This window comes from Chanodichthys erythropterus, chromosome 18 (assembly GCF_024489055.1).
Source record: "Chanodichthys erythropterus isolate Z2021 chromosome 18, ASM2448905v1, whole genome shotgun sequence".
Taxonomy (NCBI): Eukaryota; Metazoa; Chordata; class Actinopteri; order Cypriniformes; family Xenocyprididae; genus Chanodichthys; species Chanodichthys erythropterus.
This window is the reverse complement of record NC_090238.1, coordinates 36,149,781-36,176,913: the sequence shown is the minus strand read 5'-3', so window position 1 is coordinate 36,176,913 and position 27,133 is coordinate 36,149,781. Positions and strand designations below refer to the sequence as shown.

Sequence of the window (27,133 nt, the reverse complement as noted above, 5' to 3'; positions counted from 1 at the left end):
GCACATTAAAGTCATCCCTAAGAGTGCTAAGACAAAAAACTGCCGCTGCTGGAGAGCTCGTTAAAATTCTATGAGAGAGATGCCATAATGGGCCGAGAGGCCTCGCTATCAGGAAGTTCTTTTTCATGTTCCCACACAAAACACAAGTCCCTCAGCATGTTTTGATGTTCATCTGCATCACTTTAATCCTGCCTCCTCTGAAGATGTGTTCTGCCCGCCCACCCCTGTATATTGTCTTTCTGTAACTCATCCTGTCCCATGGAAATTAGTAATAGTCATAATATCTAACATTTCCCGGGGAATGTGTTCTCTTTGATATCGTTTACACCGATGCATGTAGATGCACACATTTAAGCAGATATGCCTGGCGTGTGTGTGCGTCTTTTTTGTGATTTTCGCCATTTATGAGCATTTAGAAGTAAACACGAGTTAATATGGAGGGGAGCACTCCAAGACTTCAAAGTATTCTGATTAATCTCTCAGGCCTTAATTCTTTCAAAGCATAAACAAAACCAGCAGATGCAAATTACTAGATGTCATTTACGAATAAAGTTCCTACAGAAGAAATAACATTTCAAAGATATCTGCCATAATTTGATCACAAGACGGTTTTGAACAAGAATGAAGATATAGTCTCAGTCTGTCTTTGGATTGGTGTTTAATAATTAAAAAATATTTATTTAAAGGGGTGGTTCATTATTGATTTCAATTTTTTAACTTTAGTTTGTGTGTAATGTTGCTGTTTGAGCATAAACACGCTCAAAGTTCAATGCAAAGGAGATATTCTTGTTCACAGAAATCTCTGTTTAAGGACTACAACAAACGGCTGGTAGGGACTACAACGAGCTTCTTCCCAGGTTAATTTACATAAACCCCGCCCCCGAGAACACACAACAAAGGGGGAGGGGCCATGTTGGGCTGCTTTAGAGAAGAGGAAGAGTTGTTGTAGTAGAGTGTTGTTGACATGCCGTCATTTTACGCCGGTCTGCTTCACAAACGAGGATCAATTCAACACAAAAGATGAACATGACGGCACATGCTAGTGGATGAGTTGAATCAACTCCACAGCAACTACATCAATTTATCCACTAACCATTCAGAAACGTCTAAAAGTTGTAACTTCTTCCTGAGTCTCTCCATCAGTGTCGACTCCGGTTTGAACAATGTAAGGCTGAACACCGTTACTGACAATCCTCATTTTGGCTCCGTGAGATTCTCCAGCTTTGTTTTTGTTGAGCTGTTAAAGGTCCGCCCTATTCTGTAAAGGGGGCGGGGAGCAGCAGCTCATTTGCATTTAAAGGGACACACACAAAAACGGCGTGTTTTTGCTCACACCCAAATAGAGGCAAATTTGTCAAGCTATAATAAATGATCTGTGGAGTATTTTGAGCTGAAACTTCACGGACACATTCTGGAGACACCAGAGACTTATATTACATCTTGTGAAAAGTGGTATTATAGGTCCCCTTTAAACATCATCTTTGTTATAAAATAAATATTACTGTTAATAATGTTTTTATATTGTATAATATAATTGTACTTTTTATATTGTATAATAGTTTTAAATATTTTTATATTCATTATATCAAATTATATTTATTTTTACATAAATGAATATGTAAAATTTAAAAGAATTAAATTATTATATTATTAATATTACATTGTTTTATAATATATTTCTACCTCTTATATTTTAGAAGATTTTATATTAATTATATGTTTTTTTTCCAAATAATGCATCAATAATAAACTATTTACCATTTATTTATTTGTTTGTTTGTTTGTTTATAATTGTTTTTGTTTATAATTATTATTAAATAAGTAAAATGTCAAATAATGTATAAACATTTAATTATTCAATTATATTATGTACTAATTATATAAATATTTAAATTTAATAAATACATTAATTTATTAAATATAAATAAATACAAATTTTACATTATTAAATATAATATTGTTTGTATTTTATATTCATTTTGTCTATAAATTATATTTAATATTACATAAATATGTAAAATAATGTATACATTTTAATACATTAATGAATTATATAATTGTGTTATATTAAATTACATGATTAAATGAAATTGAATGATTAAATAAAATGATAAATTAAAATAATTGCATTACATTATTATAAAAAAGCATTTATAAGGTGTTTTACTTGTCCATGTGAAGAATCCTATTGTTTTGTATTTGTAACTTTTCTGTGATCAGAACAGGGGATCTTATTTTATCTAAATCAAATAAAGGCTTCAGAAGGCAGATATTCCCTGAAGTGTGCTGAGGTGGATGTTGAACATGAATTGGAGCTGTATGTTTTCTTCATTGAGGCTCTGTTTTAAATAATTCAGAGATGAGTGCACTGTTTTGCAAGCTCTGCCGGTACAACACTAGGCAGCTTCTCCAGGTATCATACATAAACATGCGTCATGCAACATAATGGGCCACATAAAAGCTGAAATGAGCTTTGGATTTCAATTTGTGTCTGTCTATTTGAGAAAATGATGCTGTGGTTACACGGGCACATAGAAAAGGAGGATAAAACAATGTTTACAAACATATACGTATCGTGTAATTAGCCTTAATGTCAAACAATGCATCACCGTGTGGCAGCAACATTGTTGCCTTTCTGCTTTTGTTTAAATGTGGGAAAGCCACAAATGCACTTTCATTAATCTCTCTGCCCTCATGTTTGATTGCCTTTCACCTGCACAGTCTGGGCCTTCCGAATGATCTTTTTTGCTGTTATTTGTGTGTTACTCATGTGAACAGACCCCCGACTCCCCCCTCCCCACTAGTTGTTGTGGTGATATGAAACCCCAGTATTCAAGGAGGTGATAGTTACCTATATCTGTGCAGTTGAACTGGATGTGTAGCTAGCTATAACATGTTGACTTTAACTAACTTTCACTGCAAGATTTTCTACAAACTGTTTCCATGACAGCAATGCTCAAAGCTGGCCTTTACTCACCAGCAATAATGCTTTGTTCACAGTAGCAGGAATGATTCTTGTGAAGATCTTATGAATGTCTGGTACCTGCTCGACAAGATCTGTGCTTTTGCTCTCATTTTAGTATTGGCATTGCATTTAGTGCATATGTGTTTTTTGCCTTACATATTTTGACTGACATATTAAAGGCACCAATAACAATTCACTTTATTTTTTTTTATTTTTTATTTTTTTTTTATTAGTGGGGTTAAATGTGCCTTTAAATAGTATTTTGTTTTTTTGTTTTTTGTTTTGTTTTTTGTTTTTTTTTTGTTTTAATACATACAGTCACTCTTTTGAGGGAAATAAGCTAGACAAAATAATTAAATAAAAGTAGTAAAAAGCTATAAAAAAATATTTAAAATCTATTAATGCCAAGTTAACATCTTTACTGTATGAAATTATTTTTTTTTCCATTATTATTCTATTACCTTAATGTTATTATAAGTATTGTTATCATTATTTATCATATTTTTTATATTGATTGATATACAACATCATTAGTATGATTTTTTTATTTTTATATGACAGAATAATACTAGGATAAAAGTAGTGAAATTATATAAAAATGTGTAAATATTATTTAGAAACATTTTAACATTTAAAATGCTGGGTTAAAAACAACCCAAGTTGGGTTGAAAATGAACAAACCCAGCGATTGGTTTGTTTTAATCCAGTGGTTGGGTTAAATGTTTGTTTTGTATTGTTTAAAAATGACTGTTACTTGTTTAAAATGAACCTAAAATAGGTTGGAAATTAACATATATTAATAAGTTTAATAAATGAAAATTAAACAATAAACATTTATTAAATTGCTTATTAATAAATGTTCACCTTTTGATTATTATTGTTCCCTATAGTAATTATGTGTCTGATTTTTAATTTCCAACCTATTTTGGGTTCATTTTAAGCCAAACATGTTGTAATTTTTAAACAATAGTTGGGTTAAATAAAACTACCCAATCGCTGGATTTGTTCATTTTCAACCCAACTTGGGTTGTTTTTAACACAGCGTTTTTTAAATTTATGAAGGACAAATGTGTGTTTCATAGTAGGAATGACACATTTGTGTTCATGTACTTGAGTAGAATGTGTTTTGGGTCTAAATGGAGTTATTAAGAAAGACTGAAAAAGGGAAATGCTTCAAGCAGTTTAAGTGGCGCAGATATATTTGATATCCCCAATGTAATGTATACAAAACAAATTGCAGTACATATCTGGTCAGTGGCCTGAGGTGAACCCTTCGTCACTCATAGCTGCAGTCATAATCAAGAGTCTTGGCATTTCTTCCTGCTAAAATATTCTTGCGGTGTCTATACCTCAATGTTTTATTGTAACAGGAAACATGGGGGAAAAAAGCAATTTCATGCACCAAGACACATGATGTATAAACAAAATGGATCCCGATATCCTCGTGAAAGCTATAAAACCTTTATAAGATGCTCTCTGTAACTTAATTCTTCAGAGCTGATACGTAGGGAATGGCGCAGAGCACTGGTCTGTGCAGGCTAGCTGTCCATGTGGCGCTAATGTGAAAACACAGCCTCGAAATGGAAGTGTGAGGTGATGCTATAGATCGCATTAAGTTTCCAGGCCTGATGAGCTACGCTGAGAAATGAGGAAATCTCGGCTCATTGACTACGCCTCCATTTCTAGTTTCACTACTGCTTGGTCTGAGGCTGTGAGGGAGTTTGTGCGCACTGAAAAGGTCAGCAGCCACAAATCATGGCCTTTGTATACCAATTTTCAAAACTTAGCTCATTCAGTCTTAGACCTGTAAGAGCATAGGATTAGCATATAGCTATTTAGATGTATCTGATATCATCAGAATGTTCACTGTGGTGGAGAATTTTCTAAATGTCATCGGCACCTTAGTGAAATTCGTGACCAGTATTTGCATTCATAATGCTAGGGAGAACCATTTGCATTCGTGCGACTGCAAAATTCAAACGTTAATTGCCATTTGAGGTGAAGAAGTGAAAATGTTTAGATTTGCATCTTCACAGATGTGAACTTTATTTGGATACAGCGTGGGAATAGTGGCTCGGATTTGCATCCATTTTGCAGACATTCATGTGTAAATGCAATGTTTAATTCAAATTCGAGTGCCCTTAAAATATTAGTACACCCCTTAGCTGCTCGGAGTCACAGATTCAAGTCCCTGTGCAGGTCGTATTTTTAACAGTGCTGCAGTTCATCTATTTTTCCAACTCAGTTATGTAAATTTGTTATACAAATTATATGCAGTCTTTTGTTGTTGTAATTAGTGTAAATGTATTTGTTCAAGTTTTATTCTAACCTATGGAAGCTTGTTTCCGCCATAAAATAAAAAATAAAAAAGGTAATTGCAACTTTTTATCTCACAATTCTGACTTTTTCCTCAGAATTGCAAGTCAGAATTGTGAGATATAAACATGCAATTGTGTGTTATAATGTGCAATTGTGAGGGAAAAAGACTGACATTTCTTCTCAGAATTGCGAGTTTATATCTCGCAATTCTGACTAAAACTCGCAATTCTGACTTTATCACACAATTCTGACTTTATATCACGCAATTCTGACTTCATATCGCGCAATTCTGACTTTAAATCACACAATTCTGACTTTATCACACAATTCTGATTTTATATGACTCGCAATTCTGACTTTATATTGTGCAATTCTGACTTTATATTGTGCAATTCTGACTTTATATCTCGTAATTCTGACTTTATAACTCGCAATTCAAACTATATCTCGCAATTCTGACTTTATATCACACAATCCTGACTTTCTATGTCGCAATTCTGACTATATCTCGCAATTCTGACTTTATATCTCGTAATTCTGACTTTATAACTTGCAATTCTGACTTTATATCTCGCAGTTCTGACTATATATCTCGCAATTCTGACTTTATAACTTGCAATTCTGACTTTATATCATGCAATTCTGACTTTATATCTCGCAATTCTGACTTTATAACTCGCAATTCTGACTTTATATCTCGCAATTCTGACTTTATATCTCACAATTCTGACTTTATATCTCGCAATTCTGACTTTATATCTCGCAATTCTGACTTTATAACTCGCAATTCTGACTTTATATCTCGCAATTCTGACTTTATATCTCGCAATTCTGACTTTATAACTTGCAATTCTGACTTTATATCATGCAATTCTGACTTTATATCTCGCAATTCAAACTATATCTCACAATTCTGACATTATATCTCGCAATTCTGACTTTATAACTCGCAATTCTGACTTTATATCACACAATCCTGACTTTCTATGTCGCAATTCTGACTATATCTCGCAATTCTGACTTTATATCTCGCAATTCTGACTTTATAACTTGCAATTCTGACTTTATATCATGCAATTCTGACTTTATATCTCGCAATTCAAACTATATCTCACAATTCTGACATTATATCTCGCAATTCTGACTTTATAACTCGCAATTCTGACTTTATATCACACAATCCTGACTTTCTATGTCGCAATTCTGACTATATCTCGCAATTCTGACTTTATAACTCGCAATTCAAACTATATCTCACAATTCTGACTTTATATCACGCAATTCTGACTTTATAACTCGCATTTGTGAGAATTGTGAGAAAAGTCACTCTTTTTTTTGTGGCGAAAACAAGCTTCCATACTAAAACCTTGAGATTCATTTAAACCTATTAAAAGGTTCCTAATTTTGTTTTGCAGGTCTCCTACAAAAGGTTTACATGCCTCTAAGATCAAAAATCACTAATTTTCTCATAATATAGAGATTGCAGCAGCACCTGTTTTCTCACAGTGTCTGAAACGGTTCGATAAAGAATCCGGTCTCTCTAAACCCCTCCTTTCTGAGAGCTCTGATTGGCCAGATAGTCTGTTGTGATTGGTCTGCTGCTTACAGTGCGTGTTGGAACACTCATTACCATATCTGAATTTCAACTCCAGTGGCTTCCTCAGCACTTTTATACACAGTGATATGAACAGTAACGAGTGTGTCAGTTTCGCAGCGCAGAAAACAGTGTCTTCTCGGGTCAAAGTAGACATTGTTCGTGGGCAGCCAATGAAGATCATAGGCTGCCATTATGCAAAATTTGTTACAAACCTACGCAAGTTCATTCAGGGAGTAAGACTGGAATTACTGACAACTCGTTTCAGGCATTTCAGAATCGGTTATCATAATGGGGCACTTTAAAGCTTCTGAGTGAGATGCAATAATGTGTCCATGTCTCAGTCAGGCTCAGGCTGACTCACTGACTCCATAAGTCTCTTGTTTTCACCTTTTGCCATAAAGATGGGTGCTTCTCAGTTGAAAGGCTGTGTCCTAGTGAGTCTGCATGTCTTGGCTGCCACATCATCAAGATGTGTCAAAGGACTTCTCAATTTGAAGAATCTTTGGAAGGCAGCACTTATCTCAAATCCTTCATTCGGCTTATTCTGAAGGATACATCAAGTGTATCCTTCACGTCCTCCAATCACACACAATCCTTTGCACACATTCCAATTAATAAAAAAGAACGAGCAGAAAATGAGCCTGAGCTTGTCCAAATTCATTGTTCAAATTCATACTGTTTTGTTGTAAATTAATCACATAATGCTAAACTGTGCTTACTGTAAACCAGTTGGAGCTCCAGTCCTGGTGACCCACTTACCAGAATATTTTAGATTCCTCCCTATTCAACACAACAAGAAGCTGATGAGCTGAATCAGGTGTTTTAATTAGTGAGGAATTTAAAACATTCTGGTAAGTGGGTCGCCAGGACTGGAGTTGAGAAACGCTGGTGTAAAGCACTCATGGACTGTGTGTTGAGTTAATAGAAAGTAAGATAATACAAATATTTTAGATAGATAGATAGATAGATAGATAGATAGATAGATAGATAGATAGATAGATAGATAGATAGATAGATAGATAGATAGATAGATAGATAGATAGATAGATAGATAGATAGATAGATAGATAGATAGATAGATAGATAGATAGATAGATAGATATTTATTATACTTTGGGGGGATAATATTTATATTTTCCGCTCTGTTTGTTGTTGATGACAAAAAAAAAGTTTTAAAAGTTACATTTTATAGGCTGATCTGCCTCAGCAGTCTGACAGCGCTCGTCACTGTCAGAATGAGTGATCTGGCCAATCAAATCAAAAAAGGTGGGGCTTACTGTTCACAGAAGATGAGTGCAAATTCCAATGCGATGCTTTCATTTTAGCAGTGAAAGAGTATGTGGCGAGTAAGTAGCTAAACATTTAATATTTGATGACTGTTTTATGATTGAAATATTCAGTGACTGGTTGTAATATGCAAAATACCATTACAAACTACCATACAAACTAACATTTTTATGAAACGTCACCATTTTTAACTGAAAACATGCAAATATTTGATTGATGTGGCATGATTAATGTAATTCGTAACTGAATGTGATGAGACAAGAAACATTTAGCGTTTTTGACATATACAGTGGGTACAGAAAGTATTCAGACACCCTTACATTTTTCATTCTTTGTTATATTGCAGCCATTTGCTAAAATCATTTAAGTTCTTTTTTATTTCCTCATTTATGTACACACAGCACCTCATATTGACGGAAAAACACAGAATTGTTGGCATTATTGCAGATTTATTAAAAAAGAAAAACTGAAATATCACATGGTCCTAAGTATTCAGACCCTTTGCTGTGACACTCATATATTTAACTCAGGTGCTGTCCATTTCTTCTGATCATCCTTGGGATGGTTCTACACCTTCATTTGAGTCCAGCTGTGTTTGATTATACTGATTGGACTTGATTAGGAAAGCCACACACCTGTCTATATAAGACCTTACAGCTCACAGTGCATGTCAGAGCAAATGAGAATCATGAGGTCAAAGGAACTGCCTGAAGAGCTCAGAGACAGAATTGTGGCAAGGCACAGATCTGGCCAAGGTTACAAAAAAATTCTGCTGCACTTAAGGTTCCTAAGAGCACAGTGGCCTCCATAATCCTTAAATGGAAGACGTTTGGGACGACCAGAACCCTTCCTAGAGCTGGCCGTCCAGCCAAACTGAGCTATCGGGGGAGAAGAGCCTTGGTGAGAGAGGTAAAGAAGAACCCAAAGATCACTGTGGCTGAGCTCCAGAGATGCAGTCGGGAGATGGGAGAAAGTTGTAGAAAGTCAACCATCACTGCAGCCCTCCACCAGTCGGGGCTTTATGGCAGAGTGGCCCGACGGAAGCATCTCCTCAGTGCAAGACACATGAAAGCCTGCATGGAGTTTGCTAAAAAACACCTGAAGGACTCCAAGATGGTGAGAAATAAGATTCTCTGGTCTGATGAGACCAAGATAGAACTTTCTGGCCTTAATTCTAAGCGGTATGTGTGGAGAAAACCAGGCACTGCTCATCACCTGTCCAATACAGTCCCAACAGTGAAGCATGGTGGTGGCAGCATCATGCTGTGGGGGTGTTTTTCAGCTGCAGGGACAGGACGACTGATTGCAATCGAGGGAAAGATGAATGCGGCCAAGTACAGGGATATCCTGGACGAAAACCTTCTCCAGAGTGCTCAGGACCTCAGACTGGGCCGAAGGTTTACCTTCCAACAAGACAATGACCCTACGCACACAGCTAAAATAACGAAGGAGTGGCTTCACAATAACTCTGTGACTGTTCTTGAATGGCCCAGCCAGAGCCCTGACTTAAACCCAATTGAGCATCTCTGGAGAGCCCTAAAAATGGCTGTCCACCAACGTTTACCATCCAACCTGACAGAACTGGAGAGGATCTGCAAGGAGGAATGGCAGAGGATCCCCAAATCCAGGTGTGAAAAACTTGTTGCATCTTTCCCAAAAAGACTCATGGCTGTATTAGATCAAAAGGGTGCTTCTACTAAATACTGAGCAAAGGGTCTGAATACTTAGGACCATGTGATATTTCTTTTTTTCTTTTTAATAAATCTGCAAAAATGTCAACAATTCTGTGTTTTTTTGTCAATACGGGGTGCTGTGTGTACATTAATGAGGAAAAAAATGAACTTAAATGATTTTAGCAAAAAAATTAAGGGGGTCTGAATACTTTACCCACTGTACATACACATAAGAGTGAATATATTTTTAAAAAAAAATATTATTAGCAAATAGTTTAAATTGATTACTTAATAGGCTACAGTAGACCTGGAACTTTTACTGTTCTTAATTCTTTTTTTGTTATTATGCTGTATATAGAGAGAGATGTACAAATCTTGAGGAATCCTCTAAAGTATTCTAGGGTTGGAAAATAAATTGCACTGCAGGTGAGTGAATTCAACCCAATCCCATAGTGAGACTCTTATTTATAAATAGATGGTGTGTGTGGGTGTGTGTGTGGGTGTAGGTGTGTGTGTGTGCTGTGACATAGTGACTCCAACCGGTCCTTAGAAATCAGAAATAAACCATTGTCAAGCAAGCATTGTAGCAAGGTCGATTTAGGTACATGTTAAAGAAAACCCATTTCATTTTTAATATCATTCTAATACAATAAAATCACACCTATGAATTCAATGTTTTATGAACCAACAGATTTGCAAACATTCCTGTTTTTGAATTTGCTCATAAAAGATGCTGATACATTTAAATATTATGAGGTATCGTTTAGGCCGTATTTCAAACTAATGAGATTTCGTTGGTAATCCAGATGACTTGTTCACTGTGCAGCAGTCTTATACACTGTAGTTCAGTTCATCAATCAGCTGTTTTGTATTCTATTTGATCAACATAAAGGCTTCCGTCGGCTTTGTATGTAATTTGCATGCTGTTGTGTGTCAACACTCACACATTATACAAGACATGCCATTTTTCACCATGAGGTGATGTACTTGTTGTGCCAGTGACAACTTAATGTTCTCGCAGGCTGATATGTGCTAAAACTCTGAGTGTCTAATGATCAAACCAGCCATACATACGAGTGACATGAATAATTTACTTAATAACTAGCTCAGCTAGTATATGGGGGTGTCAATCACATGAAATTGTGTGAGTTTCTTATCTCAAGGAATTTTTTTTTTTATTTTTTTTTATTTCTCATGCTTTTAAAGGGTTAGTTCATCCAAAAATGAAAATTCAGTCATTAATTACTCACCCTCATGTCATTTCACACCCATAAGTCATTTGTTCATTTTCGGAAAGCAAATTAAGATATTTTTGATAAAATCTGATGGCTCAGTGAGGCCTGCATTGACAGATAATTAACACTTTCAATGCCCAGAAAGCTACTAAAGACATATTCAAAACAGATCATGTGACTACAGTGGTTCAACCTTAATGTTATGAAGTGACGAGAATACTTTTTGTGCACCCAAAAAAAAACTAAATAATGGCTTTATTCAACAATATCTTGGCCGATTTCCAAACACTGCTTCATGAAGCTTTGAAGCTTTACAAATCTTTTGTTTCGAATCAGTGGTTTAGAGCGCGTATCAAACTGACAAAGTCACGTGATTTCAGTAAACGAGGCTTCGTTACATCTTAAGTGTTTCGAAACGTTTCGAAATTTCAATGGTTAACATGACTTTGGCAGTTTTATCAAAAATACCTTAATTTCCGTTCCGAAGATGAAGGAAGGTCTTACGGGTGTGGAATGACATGAGGGTGAGTAATTAATTAATTTTCATTTTTGGGTGAACTATCTCTTTAAGGGCTGTCCATAACAAGAATGATAACTATAAAGATAACTAAAACAATAACCACATTAGCATCCACACGCACGCTACTGTGTTGTCTGCCATTTTATAAAACGGTTAGTTCCTGTCCTTGATTCTGATTGGTCAATATCTGTGTTTTATTCACGATAAAACATGGCTATGTCCGCTTCACACAACGATTCTGTGTAACACCCTTAGCAACCACTCTTAGCAACATAAACTGTATGTTCTCAATTGATATTGTCCATTGAAGCTAACTGTTTTATGTAGATCTAGAATAGTGAGAAAGAGATCGAGTGAGTGAGTTTATCATAAACTCCTGCACCTGCACTTCATCATCAGCACTCCCTATAAAGACTCACATCTCCAGCACTCACTTGTCTGGTCTCATCCACGTAAACCTCAAAGACTACTTACCTGAACTGTCTGTCTTCCATCTTCTGCCGTCCGCCATCCATCGTCTGTCAGCCTTCCATTCACTCTCTGTACCTGCAAAAGAGACATTATGTTACCATTCAGCTAAGTCATACTTCAACGTTGCTTACTCTGATTTACTCACCAGTCATCTCCTCTATCCAGATCTGTGCCTTTGTTTCAATAAAGACTGTTTGTTATACTCACCTGTCTGTTTCCTTCTGTTGTGTGACACCTATGTTTATAATAAAAAATAAAATCGGTTTAAATGTACAATGCATTATCTAGTCCTTTTAACAGTTATGGGATTTTCCCGTGACTGACAGCACTAGTCAATGCATTTGTCAGTTGCGTCTTGTTCCGTGTTCACAATAATTAAATCTTTTCAATGTAAAAGTCTTCTCTACTGACTGACACACTCATAAAGACTGTCTTTGCTGCCATCTAATGGCGCAATAATGTAACTTCTGTTGCTGTTCACAGTCAGGGACTATTTTTTCCAGCGGAAGGAAAGCTTTAGTGAAACTTTACTCCATGAAAGTTGCATTGATGCATATTTTTGGTTTTAATATTTGTATTGTGTGGTAACTGTTTTATAAAAGCAATAAGGTACTCAAGGGTAGCGCTGTATCGTTACAGTCAGTAGCAAAGACGCTGCTGTCCCTAACAGCGCCCTTCAGCCGTGACTTATTCACGATACAGCACAGCCTCGAGTATCTTATTGCTTACATAAACAGCAAATAAGAATAATGGTAACACTTTAGTGTCCAATTCTCACCATTTTCTAGTTGGTTATTAGCATGAATATTAATGGGATATTATTAATATTCATGCTAATAACCAACTAGAAAATAGTGAGAATTGGACACTAAAGTGTTACCATTATTCTTATCCCACCAAAGTATATAAAGTGAGAAGCATACATAAAAACATGCATTTTAACATTAGACTTCACATTTTGATGTTAAATCTACTATTATGTTATATATAATTGTTCTACAGTCTATACACAGTATTTAGTTCAATTACATCAAGTAATTAATTACAAGTAACTAATTAAATTTCAAAGAAAATAAGAGTAATCCCTTACTTTACTTTTCAATGGAAAAGTAATGAAATAACAGTAACTAATTACTTACTGTGGTAACTAGTTACACCCAACACTGCATATAATAATGTGTCAAAATGTATCTGCTGAGCCTGATGTTCTGACTGAGGCGGGTGGATGGCAAGGGTGAATGAGTCATGTAGGACAACTTTAGTTTTTACACACCTGGAGGCAATGACTGTCTGAAAGATTGAATGAGAGTGGTGGGGGGAGGAGAGGTCAGCCGTGTCCTTTACCCAATCGACGGCAGAACTTTCTCTAACTGAAAATCCAGATCTGAATAAGTGAGTGTTTATATGATGGTATCTGATCTAAACGTCATTCACAATTTAAGGTCGCATTAGGAAGTCTAATGTGATTCAATTAGAGAGCATCTGCTCTGACTGAATATGCAAGATGGCATCCTGCTCTCACGAATGGGTTTGAAAGTGATTCTGTGCTTGGTGTTGAAACAGCTGCAAACTGATGTAAGTAAAAGGTGCTGTAAAGATCCCTCATTTACTAGTTCTGCACATTTTTTAGTGTGTATATATATATATATATATATATATATATATATATATATATATATATATATATATATATATATTAGTGCTTTATTAACATTATAAGAGAACCTCAAGGACCCTAATGAAATAATAATTAGAAATCCATTTTCATGACCCCTTTAAGGCGGTTAATTATATTATATTATAATAAAAGTTTAAATAATAGATGTGTTTAAAGTCATAAGTAACTAATGCATCTACTCTTATTATTTATGCTGTATTTTTTAAGACACTTTTAAACATACAAAACATATTTGTGCAGTCAAAAACACAATTTTCCACATTGTGGATGCTAATGTTTCTTATCTAAGCTAAAATAAAAGTCAGTAAATTGTAAATTGACAAGGGAATGTGCTCTTTTAAAACGAATGTGATCACGTTAGCCTTTCATGTAAATCAGTTCTTAGCATATTAACATTTTCCACTCATCAGCCACAATTATCCACATCTTAAAATGAATTTTACATCATGAAATTTGCCATTTACAAACATATATTTATCTGAAGTTGATTGATTTAAAGCAATGCACCATTTGCACTGCTGTTTCCTGCAGCCGTGCTTGAAAGCAATTCCCTGACTGATTGTGTTTGCAGTCATCCAAAACACGGACCGACTCGGGCAAATAAAATAACCTGGATCGGCAAAACCTTTTAGCTGTTTGCTTTGCTGATCACAAAGGCTTTCACAAAGGAACACATTGTGTTTATCACTGAAATAACACGTAATAAGATGCACACATAATTCAATATTTGTTCATATTCTTTGTTGTTTCATAACCCAAATGCTTAAGCATACTTATTACGTGTGCGTCCACTGAAGTATATACCTCTCTTTTCGTGTTTCTGCCACAAACAGATGCATGTAAAGTGCTTTAAAATAACAAACACTGTGTCTTCAGTGCCGCAAATCTGTCTGAAGCATGTTAACAAAACATACGACAAGTGATGAATTGTGTGTCACATGTGATTGTCTTGAGTTTTTGGGTGTCAAGGTGTTGAGCTTCCTCTTCCATTACTCTTTCTGAGATTTCTCCTTCTCTCCCTTCCTTCCACACTTTAGGTTCAGAGTTATGATGGTAAATGCCTCACACAAGTAGCTAGTTAAATTCAGGGCCAAGGGGACACAGTTTGAAGACACTCTTTATGTGTTTGGCATTGGGGAGATAATGTATTGTACAGTATTAACCATATGAATGCATTCTTTGGAGAGAAGAATATCTGTTAATAATCTTTCACTGGATTTCTTACCATCTGTGAAATGCAGCAATGCTGTTACTGACAACACAGCAGGTCTTGAGGAAACTGTTGGAAAACAGCAGCTCACCTGCTTCATTTGATGCATGAAGTGTCTGTTGATAGCATGGCTGAAAGCCGTTGGAGGCTTGGAGGAAATAGTAGAAGTTAAAGACACAAGATACATAACATGCAACATCATCAACCTTTAGGTTAAATATAGTAAATAAACTAAATACATTTAATGTGTAACACTCTACAATGAGGTTACATTTGTTAACATTAGTTATACTGCATTTTACTGAAAAATGTGAGATCTGGGGAATTTGGAGGCCACGTCAACACCTCAAACTCGTTGTTGTGCTCCTCAAACCATTCCTGAACCAATTTTGCTTTGTGGCAGGAGCATTATCCTGCTGAAAGAGGCCACCAGGGAATACTGTTTCCATGAAAGGGTGTACATGGTCTGCAACAATGCTTAGGTAGGTGGTACGTGTCAAAGTAACATCCACATGGATGGCAGCACCCAAGGTTTCCCAGCAGAACATTGCCCAAAGCATCACCAGCTTGCCTTCTTCCCATAGTGCATCCTGGTGCCATGTGTTCCCCAGATAAGAGACGCACACGCACCCGGCCATCCACGTGATGTAAAAGAAAACGTGATTCATCAGACCAGGCCACCTTCTTCCATTGCTCCGTGGTCCAGTTCTGATGCTCACGTGTCCACTGTTGGCTCTTTCGGCTGTGGAAAGGGGTCAGCATGGGCACCCTGACTGATCTGCGGCTATGCAGATCCATACGCAACAAACTGAAGCACTGTGTATTCTGACACCTTTCTATCAGAACCAGCATTAACTTCTTGAGCAATTTGAGCTACAGTAGCTCATCTGTTGGATCAGACCACACGGTCCAGCCTTCACTCCCCACGTGCATCAATGAGCCTTGGCCGCCCATGACCCTGTCGCTGGTTCACCGGTTCATCACCTTGGAGCACTTTTGGGGAACACCCCACAAGAGATTTGGAGATGCTCTGACCCAGTCGTCTAGCCATCACAATTTGGCCCTTGTCAATCTCACTCAAATCCTTTCACTTGCCCATTGTTCCTGCTTCTAACACACCAACTTTCAGGACAAAATGTTCACTTGCTGCCTAATATATCCACCCACTATGTGATGAAGAGACAATCAGTTTTATTCACTTCACCTGTCAGTGCTCATAATGTTATGCCTGATCAGTGTGTATATATATAACACTCTGTTCTTTTGGCTCTCAGCCTGCCCTGCTTGCCACATACCCCCACGGGCCAGGGGGTACCAGACGAGGTGAAAGAAAAGGAGACGGAAGAAAGAGGAAAAGAAATAAAAAATTGTCTGGTTCCCAGACACACTGCCTCTCGTCCTCAACCAGTTGAGAAACTCTCACTCACGGTGCTATGCGATGGTACTGGGTGCTCCTTGGTAGACGGCTCGATACTCCTCCGCCTTTTGGTGGATGGGGATTGGTCTTCAGCCAGCCGGTACCGTGTCCCCGTTCCTTGCTCCTCCCCATCATGGCAGACTGCCGCAGGTTCCTACCTCAGCAAATGACGGTAACTCCTCCACTCCCTCTCGGACAGCAGCAAGCTCTCCATCCCACCTGTTTGCTCAATCGCTCCAGCATTACCTCCTCAGCACCACAATCCCCCTCAGCAGCGAGGGCTCTCCGACAGCGTGTCCCTCCTTCCTCCTGGGTTTTGGCACCAATGTAACAAGGTTTAAGGTTCAGGGAAGAAGGAGGTGGGAACCGCAACCATTTCATGGTCAAAATAACACAAATAGAAAGTAAAGTGGCAGCCCCTCATGGACTACTGACACACAGACATAAAGTCCAGGTCTGTCGTCACTGCTCCTTCCAAAGATTGGTTCAGTCACTACATATGTACTTTAAATAATGTTTACATGATGTAACATTTATCATTTTTTCTATGCACTTGCCCATTTCATTGTGTCTGCTGTGCTCTTGCAGAGAGAGCCCGCCCACACTCTCTTCTGATTGGCTGTGGTTTTTGATTGATTGTATTGCTTCTCATTGTCGCGTCTCTGGAATCTTATTGCATCGCGTCTGGTTAGGACACGGTGTAAGAGGCTTTTGCTGGCAAAGGGTAGTAGCGTTTAGCGGTTTCTGCCAATGTACAGGTATTTCTGAATGGGCTGATGCTGGGATTTAACGGATTTGACGCAAAAATTTTTTGATGAACTTATACTATGTGTGGAAAGCATTTTGACAGAGGTGGCATTTAGTGGCTTTTGCATCTGAACTCTTCATATATATATCTCTGCATATTTGAACAGAATTGAAAAGTCTGTCATGCACAAATTTCTACACATTCCTTTGACTCATTAATTCTGTTTAACATATACTAACATATTTAAATCCATTTTGCTTTTCCCCCCCTTAAAAACTGCACAGAAAATGTGAAAAAGGTCCACAGATTAATTTGAGCCTACAAGCCAAGACTGTGACTTGAAGACCCATTTAAAACAGCATCTTGATCATAAATCTGCAGGAATCGCAAAATAATAGCATCATTCAAGCGTCATATCTCCCTTCCCATCTAGACTAGCCTCAACACAACACTCAATACAATTCAAATCATATGTTTTGTCAAACAATATTGGCACAGAAACCCCCTGTGGTCAGCACTAATGCAGGCAGTGATGCAATAAAGCCATGGAAAATCCTCTGCAGGTCCATCCGACCGTGTGGAATTGTATTGATCAGAGCTGCAATTAGAGAAGACTATTGAAAAATAATGATTCTCCTCTATACTTATGCATAGATATTGCTCTGAGAGGCTTTTTCGACCGCTTCGCGATGTATGCCAGGCAATTAATGGTGACTTCTATTTCTCATTATAGTGGGTGTCAGCATCATCTGTACCAGGGGCTCAAGGGCAGTGCAGTCTAATGAAACAAACACAGAGCTGCCCCAGCTTTATGATGTGTATACGGCACTGCCGCCACTATTCGCGAGGAACAAAACCGATGCACAATTCCAGCACACACTAAACGGCTTTGTGAGGATTACTTCGCCTGACTCTACATTTTCAGGTTTGCAAAACCATAATGATGCGGTTGGTATCAGTCTGATCATTTAAATACGATACAATTCAATTTCAGTCACGCTGCAGTGCCGTGATTGGATTGAACTTGCCAGCGCTTGCACTGGGTATACCAATGATAATTACAACTGATGGGAACCATTTGCGGTGTGTGTGTGTGTGTGTGTGTGTGTGTGTGTGTGTGTGTGTGTGTGTGTGTGTGTGTTGCTTGTAATGAGATTCTCTTCAGCCTTATCGGAGATGGTAGTTTTGGGAGATGCTGGCCCTCGCCGCTCATGTTTGTGCATGTATGTTAATGTCTGTTTGGATGTGTTTGCATATGTCCAAACTTCCAAAGGATGTTGAGGGAGCTCTACTATTCTCATTCCCATCACAATTAGCCAGTCAATATCAAACAGCCTCAAGATAGTGTTTTACATCGTAACTCTGCAGATTTGATTGAGATGAGCTGCAGCAGTGGGTGTCATTCAAAGAAATGTTATTGTGTTCCTCAACATATTTATAATCGCTATCTTAATGAGCAAATTAGTGTTATAGAAAAAAATAGCAGTGAATCACAGTCCATTTTGATGACTCATGATTATATCTGTGATCTAAAATTGTATTAGTGTAATTAAAAGGGTTAGTTCACCAAAAAAATGAAAATTACCCCATAATTTACTCACCCTCAAGCCATCTTATGACTTTCTTCTTTCAGCCAAACACAATCAGAGTTATATTAAAAATATATTTGCTCATCCAAGCTTTGTAATGTGAGCGATTGGAGGATGAGTTATTAAAGTCCAAAAAAGTGCATCATAAAAGGCTGTGTCATTGTGTACTACTTTGTGGAAGTTAACGCTTTTTAGATGTAAGTCGAATGCATATGGCTGTCACGCTGGAAGCTCATTATTTTACTTTTTAAATAAGGATATTTGTCTTACACAAATGCATCGATTCAATTCAGAAGTCCTTTATTAACTCCCGGAGCCACGTGGAGTATGTTTTATTTTCGATGGATGCACTTTTTTGGACTTCAAAAACCTCCAATCACTCCCATTATAAAGCTTGGACGAGTCAGGATTTTTTAATGTAACTCTGATTGTGTTTGGCTAAAAGAAGATGGTCATATACACCTAGGATGGCTTGAGGGTGAGTAAATTATGGGGTAATTTTCATTTTTGGGCGAACCTTTTAAAGTCAACATAACACCAAAATTGGCCCTATTTACATTCTTAACAGATGATCCTAAATAACACCACTGTTCCAAAGTTTCAAAATCAGTCTAATATGCTGATTTGCTGCTCAAGAAACGTGTTATTATTATTATCAATGTTGAAAACAGTTCTGGGGCCGTATTCACAAAACATTTTATCTTGCCACTAAGAGTTCTCCTAAATAGCAGTAAAAGTTCTTAGCTAAGAGTTTTCTCTTAAAACCTATTCACAAAGCTGCTGAGACCAACTTTTACTAAAGAATAGAGAGAAGTCTTAAGCTAAGAGTAAGGGCGGGGTTGACCTCGTTGCTATGGAGTAAACACACAGTGATTGGCTGATGGGGGAGGAGTCAGCGATTTAATCATAGAAATATTGTAGAATGACGTGTCATGTTTCCACATTAAAATAAAGGTTTTAAAATACAAATGTTGCCCTATGCAAATAAATATTTTTAATAAAAATGTTGCCATATTCTAATAAAGGTTTTAAAATGTAGGCTAAGTGTCACTAATTAAAACTTATTAAAGTATATACAATTAATTGTCTGCCTCTTGGGTGTCTGCACCTCAAGAGAATGCAAAATGCAAGCGACAAATTATGTTTTATAAACAAAGTTTGGGAGAAACACATTCAAACGGTCTTTCTAATCAGCTCGAGAGGAGGTATATATAGGTTTGGGCTAAATTCCAAGCTCCGAGCCCTCAATCCCCTTGGACAGCACACCAAATACGCTTATTATTATTATTTTATTTTTTTTATTGTTTTTACTCTATTCAATCATTTGTAAATGTGAACTCATGAAAACCACTGCCACAGGTAATCAGACAATATTTATTTATTTGTTAAAGATTTATTTTTGGCATCTCAAAATCTATAAATCAAAATGTATTGCATTTATGAAGAAAAAGTTGAGCAACTAAGGCTCTATCGCTATTGCCTCGTGGTGTTCAGTGTCTTTGGGTGGATTAGGACTGTTTGTGATTTGGTCTTAGTGACTAAGGAGTCCTCTTGACTACTCCTAACGCCTCACAGATTTAGGAGCTTGTTTTAGCTCTAAAATGCTTTGTGAAATACTCTTAGAGCAAAAATTTAGGACTCCTAAAATTAGGACTGACACGTCCATTATTTTTAAGAGTTTCTCCTAAATCTGCAATTTAGGAGCTACTTTTAGCCTTAAGATGTTTTGTGAATACGGCCCCAGAATCTTAGAGTTTTTGTGGAAACCGCAGTTTGTTCCCCACAGGATTCTTTGATAAATAGAACATCATTTATTTGAAATGGAAATCTTTTGTAACAATATAGGCCACTTTTCACTATCCAATCAATTCCCTCTCAACATTTTTCCCAATAAATATGTTGTTTTACTTGGAAATATGTCAGATTTCAGAAGTAAAATGGGTTGATTTAAAAAGGCTTGTACATGTAGCGCTTATGTACCATGAACAGGATCTGTGTTCATTCATGGCACGCTTATGTAAATTTGGGAAAATAAATATTCCTTTTCAAAAGTCCATAAACAAACTTCCTATTTAATCTTTCTCTCCATATTTAGTTCCTTCCCCAACAGGCTACCTTTGATTGAAGTTTTGCGGTTGACTACAGAGCCCATATGGTTTTCTGCCACTCTGAGTTCTGAGATGAAGAGCTACAAAGAGACGTCTGTGGCCCAGTTAATGGAGGAAATGCTTTTAAACTATCTCAGTTTTCCATGGTGGCTTGAAATACATTTAATTGTCAAATGATTTCAGAATTCTACCCTGTATCGGTCTAATTGTGGTGAACGGCTTATCAGGCAGCGATTCTCATTTACTTCTTCCAATTCTGGAGTTGACCTTTCCCCATTCTAATTTTATTAAGAGGTTATTAATGCTTTCTCACCACATGCTCAGCCAATTCAATACTGAATTTTAGCTCCCTAAAGAACTCAAGAAAAGTCTTTGCTGCATGAAGTCATTCAGTCGTTTGATATTTATTACACAGTACTTACATATATTACAAATGAATCAATTTGAAGTGACATTACAAATTCATTTGCATTGGAATAGGTGCCACTAAAGTGGTGTGTTTCTCACAAAAAAAAAAAAAAAAAAGAATGCAGAAACATTTAGTTTCACTTTTAGAGAAGATCAGTTTGTCACAGAAAAGCGTAGAATATCCAATCATGGATCCACTTTGTGCTGGAAGAATAACCCAGGAGGAGGAGATTCAGTCTGAAAGCACAAGGCGAGGATGAGTGGCGGCCATCTCGCTAATCCACCTAAAAGCCAACAGAGAGACATGTCACAATAAGAGAAGTTTCCACAGAATTCCACTCTTCCTTGATAATATACCTGCTGTTCTTGTTCTTTTTTGTTCTAGTTAATGTTTTTGCTTTGGACTAAAATCTACTAACTTTGCACACACAGGGTACAACATCTTGCCAACATCTTGCCCCCAAACCTGTTACACTTGTGGTGTTCCCGGACCAGTCTACAAAAACGTATAAATCTCTCACTATGTTATGTTATTACCAAATATTGGAATCATTCTTTTTTTTTTGTTTAGTTTTTTTTACCAAATTTCAATTAGCACGTTTTGTATTTCTTTCATAAACTGACTGATCGCAGGCCTCACTGATCAGAGCTTATGCACCTCAGTTTTTGAGTAATAATAAAATAAGGTAAAATAATAAATAAAATAAGGTTCACTCTTATTCACCTAAAAAAAAAAAAAAAGCCTGAGGTGTATATTCTGAGGCCTACAGTCAATCCGTTCCAAAAAGAAATATAAAACCTGTGCTAATTGAAAGAAAACAAGTTGACCAAAAGATTGAACCCAATATTTAGTGGTAGTATAGAACAATTAGATATTTACAATAACTTTTTAAGGCCAGATGGCTTGTTGTGTATAATGAAACCATTTGAGAATATAAATACTTAATTGTCAAATAATAAAAAAAAAAAAATAAAATAAAAGAAGAAGAAGAATAAAATGGGAAAAACAACACATATATTAAGCAGTTAAAGGGCCAAGTATTAAAAAAAAAAAAAACACACAATGGGTTATTCAAGCATGTCTGGCTGCATCGGATCAACAGCAACAAAGAGTATTTTAAGTCATTTTTAGATTATTTTTGGCAAATGGCTTATGAATCACTATTAATATGATTTAATTGCTTATCACTTTTGACCAGTAGGTGGTGCTGTTACCATATTGATATGGTGTGGTCAGTGTGAGGTGAAAATGACACATACAAAGTTTGGCTGAGTTACAGCAAAGACTATTGAATGGGAGAAACTGCAACGCACAATATGTCGGAATACGTCCCGCCTTCTAAGTAAAAGAGCCAATCACTGATTGGTAAAGTCATTGCATCACTGTATCTGCTTTTAGAAGCTCCGGTTCCCATAGAAACCTAAACTTGTGCTTAGGACTGCACGCGCGCAGTGGCGCATCTAGCCTGAAAAAAAAGACGCTTTTTTGACGATGTTGATGTTTTGATGTTTAATTGTGAGTTCAGCAAGTAGTTTTTAATATTTCAGAATTCAAATAGATAGGACTTGGTCTTGGATGCCTGAAATAGATGTCTGGAGGCGTTGTAAATATGGTTACAGAGTGAACAGACTATCCTTGAAAGGGACTTTGGTTACAGCTTTTAGAATCAGCTTATCACCATGCCATGAAATTTGTAGATGCGTTATTCGAGAACAGTTTGGTCAATCAAAATGCATTTCATAACTTAATGCCAGCATGGTATGAAGATGATCTGAGCCAATTTTGGTGAAAATTTGACCAATGGTTTAGGAGGAGTTCGAAAAAGTAGGTTTTTCAGAAAATCCAAAATGGCGGAATAGGGATCATCTTGAGCTGAGGAATCAGAGGAAAAATTAATTTGTAGTCTTTATGCTTTAAAAGTTATCAGCATAAACGTAAGTGCAAATTTGAGGGATTGAGACTCCAAAATTGCTCTGGTTAATGTTCAGACTGTCCTCTATCTGTGTGCTAAATTTAATAATTTTACCACAGATGTTTCTATGAGCTTTCATAGACTTCAAGAGCGGAAGAAGAAGAAAAACACTAACGGCTACAATCAGTGCTTGGTTGATCCCTAATAATAACTTGTATGTGTAATTCAGTGTTGGCTTAGGAATAGCACCAGACCACCAGGTGTCATAAATAGGCCATACATAATTCACACAAAGATTTATGCATTGTCAAGGGCAAACCAAATTCTTCCTGCCTCTGTGGCTTTCACTAGCGGAAAAAGTCTTTACTTGTAGATCAATGGAAAGCGAGGTCACAGGTTTCATTTCCTCTGCATAGTTTGATTGCATTCATAAGTGGCTTTTTTCCATTGGTATTTCACCCTACTTCCCGCATAGTTCTATTGGCATTATTAACTTTAACACATTAACACTTTACAATAAGGTTGTGTTTGTTAACATTAGTTAACGGATTATTAAGTAAGAATGAACAATAACTGTATAAAGCATTATGCTAAGTACATATATTAATGCATCTCTTAATATTAATAGCTGAATTTGTGCAGCATGAACATGAACTAACATAAACTCTATACAGTTTTCAAGATCCAGCAATATCCCTAAATGCACTTTTCCTGTTGAGTAACGTTAGTAAAGAGCCTAGTAACATATAAAACAATGGTGAAATAGGTCACACTTTACAATAAGGTTTATTTGTTATCAAAATGCTGTTCATTGTTAGTTCATGATAACTACTGTTTTAAATAATGTTAACACAGAGCATACACCTTGAATGTTTAGAAATATAAATTAACAAACTAAGATTAGCATTTTAAAGAAGTGTTATTTAATGTTAGTTCATGTTAACTAATGCATTAACAAATGTTAAGCATTCAGTGTTAGGATCACCAGTTGGAGTGCCCTAGTTAGTCACTAGAGGGCACTCCAACCCGGACTGTTCCTCATCACACTTTTGGACTTCATTTCCCATAACCCACTTTCCGGACTCATTATCCCTTCATTGCACCCAGCTGTCTTGAGTTTTGTCATTAGCATCTGTCTATTTATTTCTTGTTTCTGACTTTGTTTGTCGAGTGTTAATTTGTGTTATGTGCACTTCTTTATTCCTGCTTCTCTGTTTTGGTTTCCTGTTTCATGTATGGACTGTTTATGTGGAGATTTGACCCTGGCCTGGATGGATTATGTTTTCGGATTGCCTGATTAAAAAGAAATGGATTACATTAGTTAATCTTTGTTGATGTAAAGAATGTGTTAATGTTAAATTATGTTTCAAATATTATTAGTGATGGTGTTTTGGTCATACTTAGGGTTAGGGGTTTGAATTGAGGAAAGGTGTGCTATTTGTTTTCTGTTTGCAACTGGATACTTACATCAAAAGATCAACCTGAGCCATAGATAAGGACCAGGAAATCATAGAGACTTAAGGAACGAGCAAGTAAGTAACCACTCAAAATATCCTTGGTAAAAAAACCATAGCAACTGCATAACAATGCCCTAGCAACCACCCACAACACACTAGTATTGTTTCCTTTACACAATATATTTAGACTCTGTACACTATTTGTATGTGTATCTTGTTAGAAAGCACATGAATTATTAATCTGTAAAAGTGAAGGGTTACAACATCCAAGAGGAACCAGGTTGAAGTGATTTCCACAAAAGGAGATACTAATGGAGACAATGCCAGAAATGTCAAGCTATTAAATAAGGACTATCCATAAATTTGACTAATACTTTTGACAACAACAGCTGGGTGAATTAGTCTTTTGCTTGCAGTTCACAAATATGCAATCAGAGAAGCACTTTCTCCCATTTTCAGACACATTAATCTAAGTCCATCTCCATATCCTGATAAATATTCTAGGTTTGCTTTCCAGGCATGAGCATATAAGAATGGACGTAATAGTTTTTAATTCTAGGATGGGTCAATAATAAATATGCAGAAGCCATTCCCTCCACATGCAATCTCGAAAGGAGACTTTTAACAATACAGTGCTTGAATGACACTAATTAAACTGCTGATTCTGCGGAGGGTTTGAGTGCGCTGCAGTGTGGACAGCTAATTGTTGTTGTCAGGCAGAGTGCAGGTGTGTCACACGGCTCAGTCCGAATGCATTTGGCTTTTGGCAGACAGTGAGATAGGCCTTTATTATCAAGCTTAATGAGAGAGTACAGCTGTAAACATTGGTCACTGGCATTGCCGTTGTCCCAAAGTTTTGTTGAAACTCATTGTCTGAGCCACACTGACTCTGAATAGGACACTAATTGCAAAATCAGAAATGCTCATCATTTCAGCACATTCGAAATACAGTCGTATTGAGAAAGAGTGAGGGAAAACTGTTCCTTTGATGATGTTTAAAGGTCCAGTAAGCGATTTCTGAGAAATGTTGAAAGTGAATCGAACCAAGCACAAAAACACACTAGTAGTCAAACAGGACAGGTTTGAGTGTGTTTGAGTGCATAATAACCCCCATAATGTGATTATAATGGGATTTTGGCAATATTGCGATTAAACTTTACCTCATGTAAACGCAAAACTTCGATCAAACGAATGCGATCAAGCTCTTATCGCATTAAACTAGGTTGTGTACGCCGATGTTAATCGCAATAAACAGGCATGTTAACACCTTGGAGTAAAAACATGTTATTAAATGTTGTCTTTTGTTGGACAAGATGTTAATAAATGCTTCTCATGTCTGGAAATATGTTTTTTGGTTTTTCAAATGTACATTATAAGCATCTCATAGTCGCAGTGCTTTCAGATGGATTTGCATTTGGAGCCATACTTCACTGACAAGCTGTGCATAAAAAAATAATTACACTAAGCGATTAAAAGCGATAATTGCGTTTAAGTTCAATGTTATGTTTTGTATCGTGCGATAAATCGTGCAGCCCTGTTTGGAATATGTTTATGGACAATTGTGGTACGGTTGTCAATAATACTTACATTATATTTAAATGAATTATTAGATTAAAATTGTTTAATTTTATTTAATTTCTGCACATTTGGAATGTTATTCAATGTAAGTTTTAAAACGTAGCCTTTGTGGTTTCATATTTTGGTCCAGTTCACAGGTTCATGGTGCTGGGCCATAACCTACACCTGAAAAAACTTCCACGCTGTTGTTTTGGCTGAGAAAAAGTATAATTATTCATGATGAAAATAGAACAAGAAACAACAAACAAAGTCTCAGGGTCTTGCATATTTAAAGTCAGCCATGCCAAAGTCCTCCTCTCTGCATTCAAAATCACACATACTCATCCCGTGTCTGTCCAATAAAGTCAAGAGTCATCAAACATTAATCTTAACAACGTTCTGCAATATGAATTGAATTTTGAGACATGAAAAATGGTTGCTTTACAAAACCTGAGGTGCAGATGTCAAAGCAGTGTGTATTTTGGCCACGGCGCTCACAAATCTCTTTTATAATCTCCAGACTGGAACTCTCCATCATTATAGATTCAGAGCGCAAAGCAACACTCATTTTCATGGTGCCGCCATGGTAACCAGACACACAATTTACTCCAAGGGTCTCAGCACTGTACTTCCCTCTAGGCTAACGCCAATACACATCTCTTCAGTAGAACCGACAAATAAATAAACAATTAAAACAAGAGGAATGTATTGACCAACTGCCATGCACACTGTAGCTTCAAGCTCTGCAATAAAGGTCCAACTTGTGCATTTGTTTTGTTTGAAAGACAGAATAAATCCAGTTTAAATGATCACAGGAGGTTTAGTAAAACTCTATGTACGGTTTCAAATGCCAGTCATGTCTTCCTGAAACTATATTATGGGCTCATCAAGAAAGACTGGGCTTAACAAATACATGTACACTACTACAAATGGCTGCTGAAAATTCAGCTTTGCCATCACAGGAATGAATTACATTTTAAA

The 27,133-nt window shown here is 36.7% G+C and overlaps 1 protein-coding gene across 1 annotated transcript in view; it reads right to left on the bottom strand.

Annotated features, from left to right (window-relative positions):
* Positions 1 to 21,218: 21,218 nt before the first annotated feature.
* zgc:174356 (uncharacterized protein LOC100137120 homolog) overlaps positions 21,219 to 27,133 on the bottom strand; it is a 44,480-nt gene continuing 38,565 nt past the window's right edge. The window contains exon 7 of the mRNA XM_067367975.1: positions 21,219 to 21,509. Coding sequence (XP_067224076.1) covers positions 21,458 to 21,509 — 52 coding nt within the window. The 3' untranslated portion in view covers positions 21,219 to 21,457. The remainder of the gene's footprint in view (positions 21,510 to 27,133) is intronic.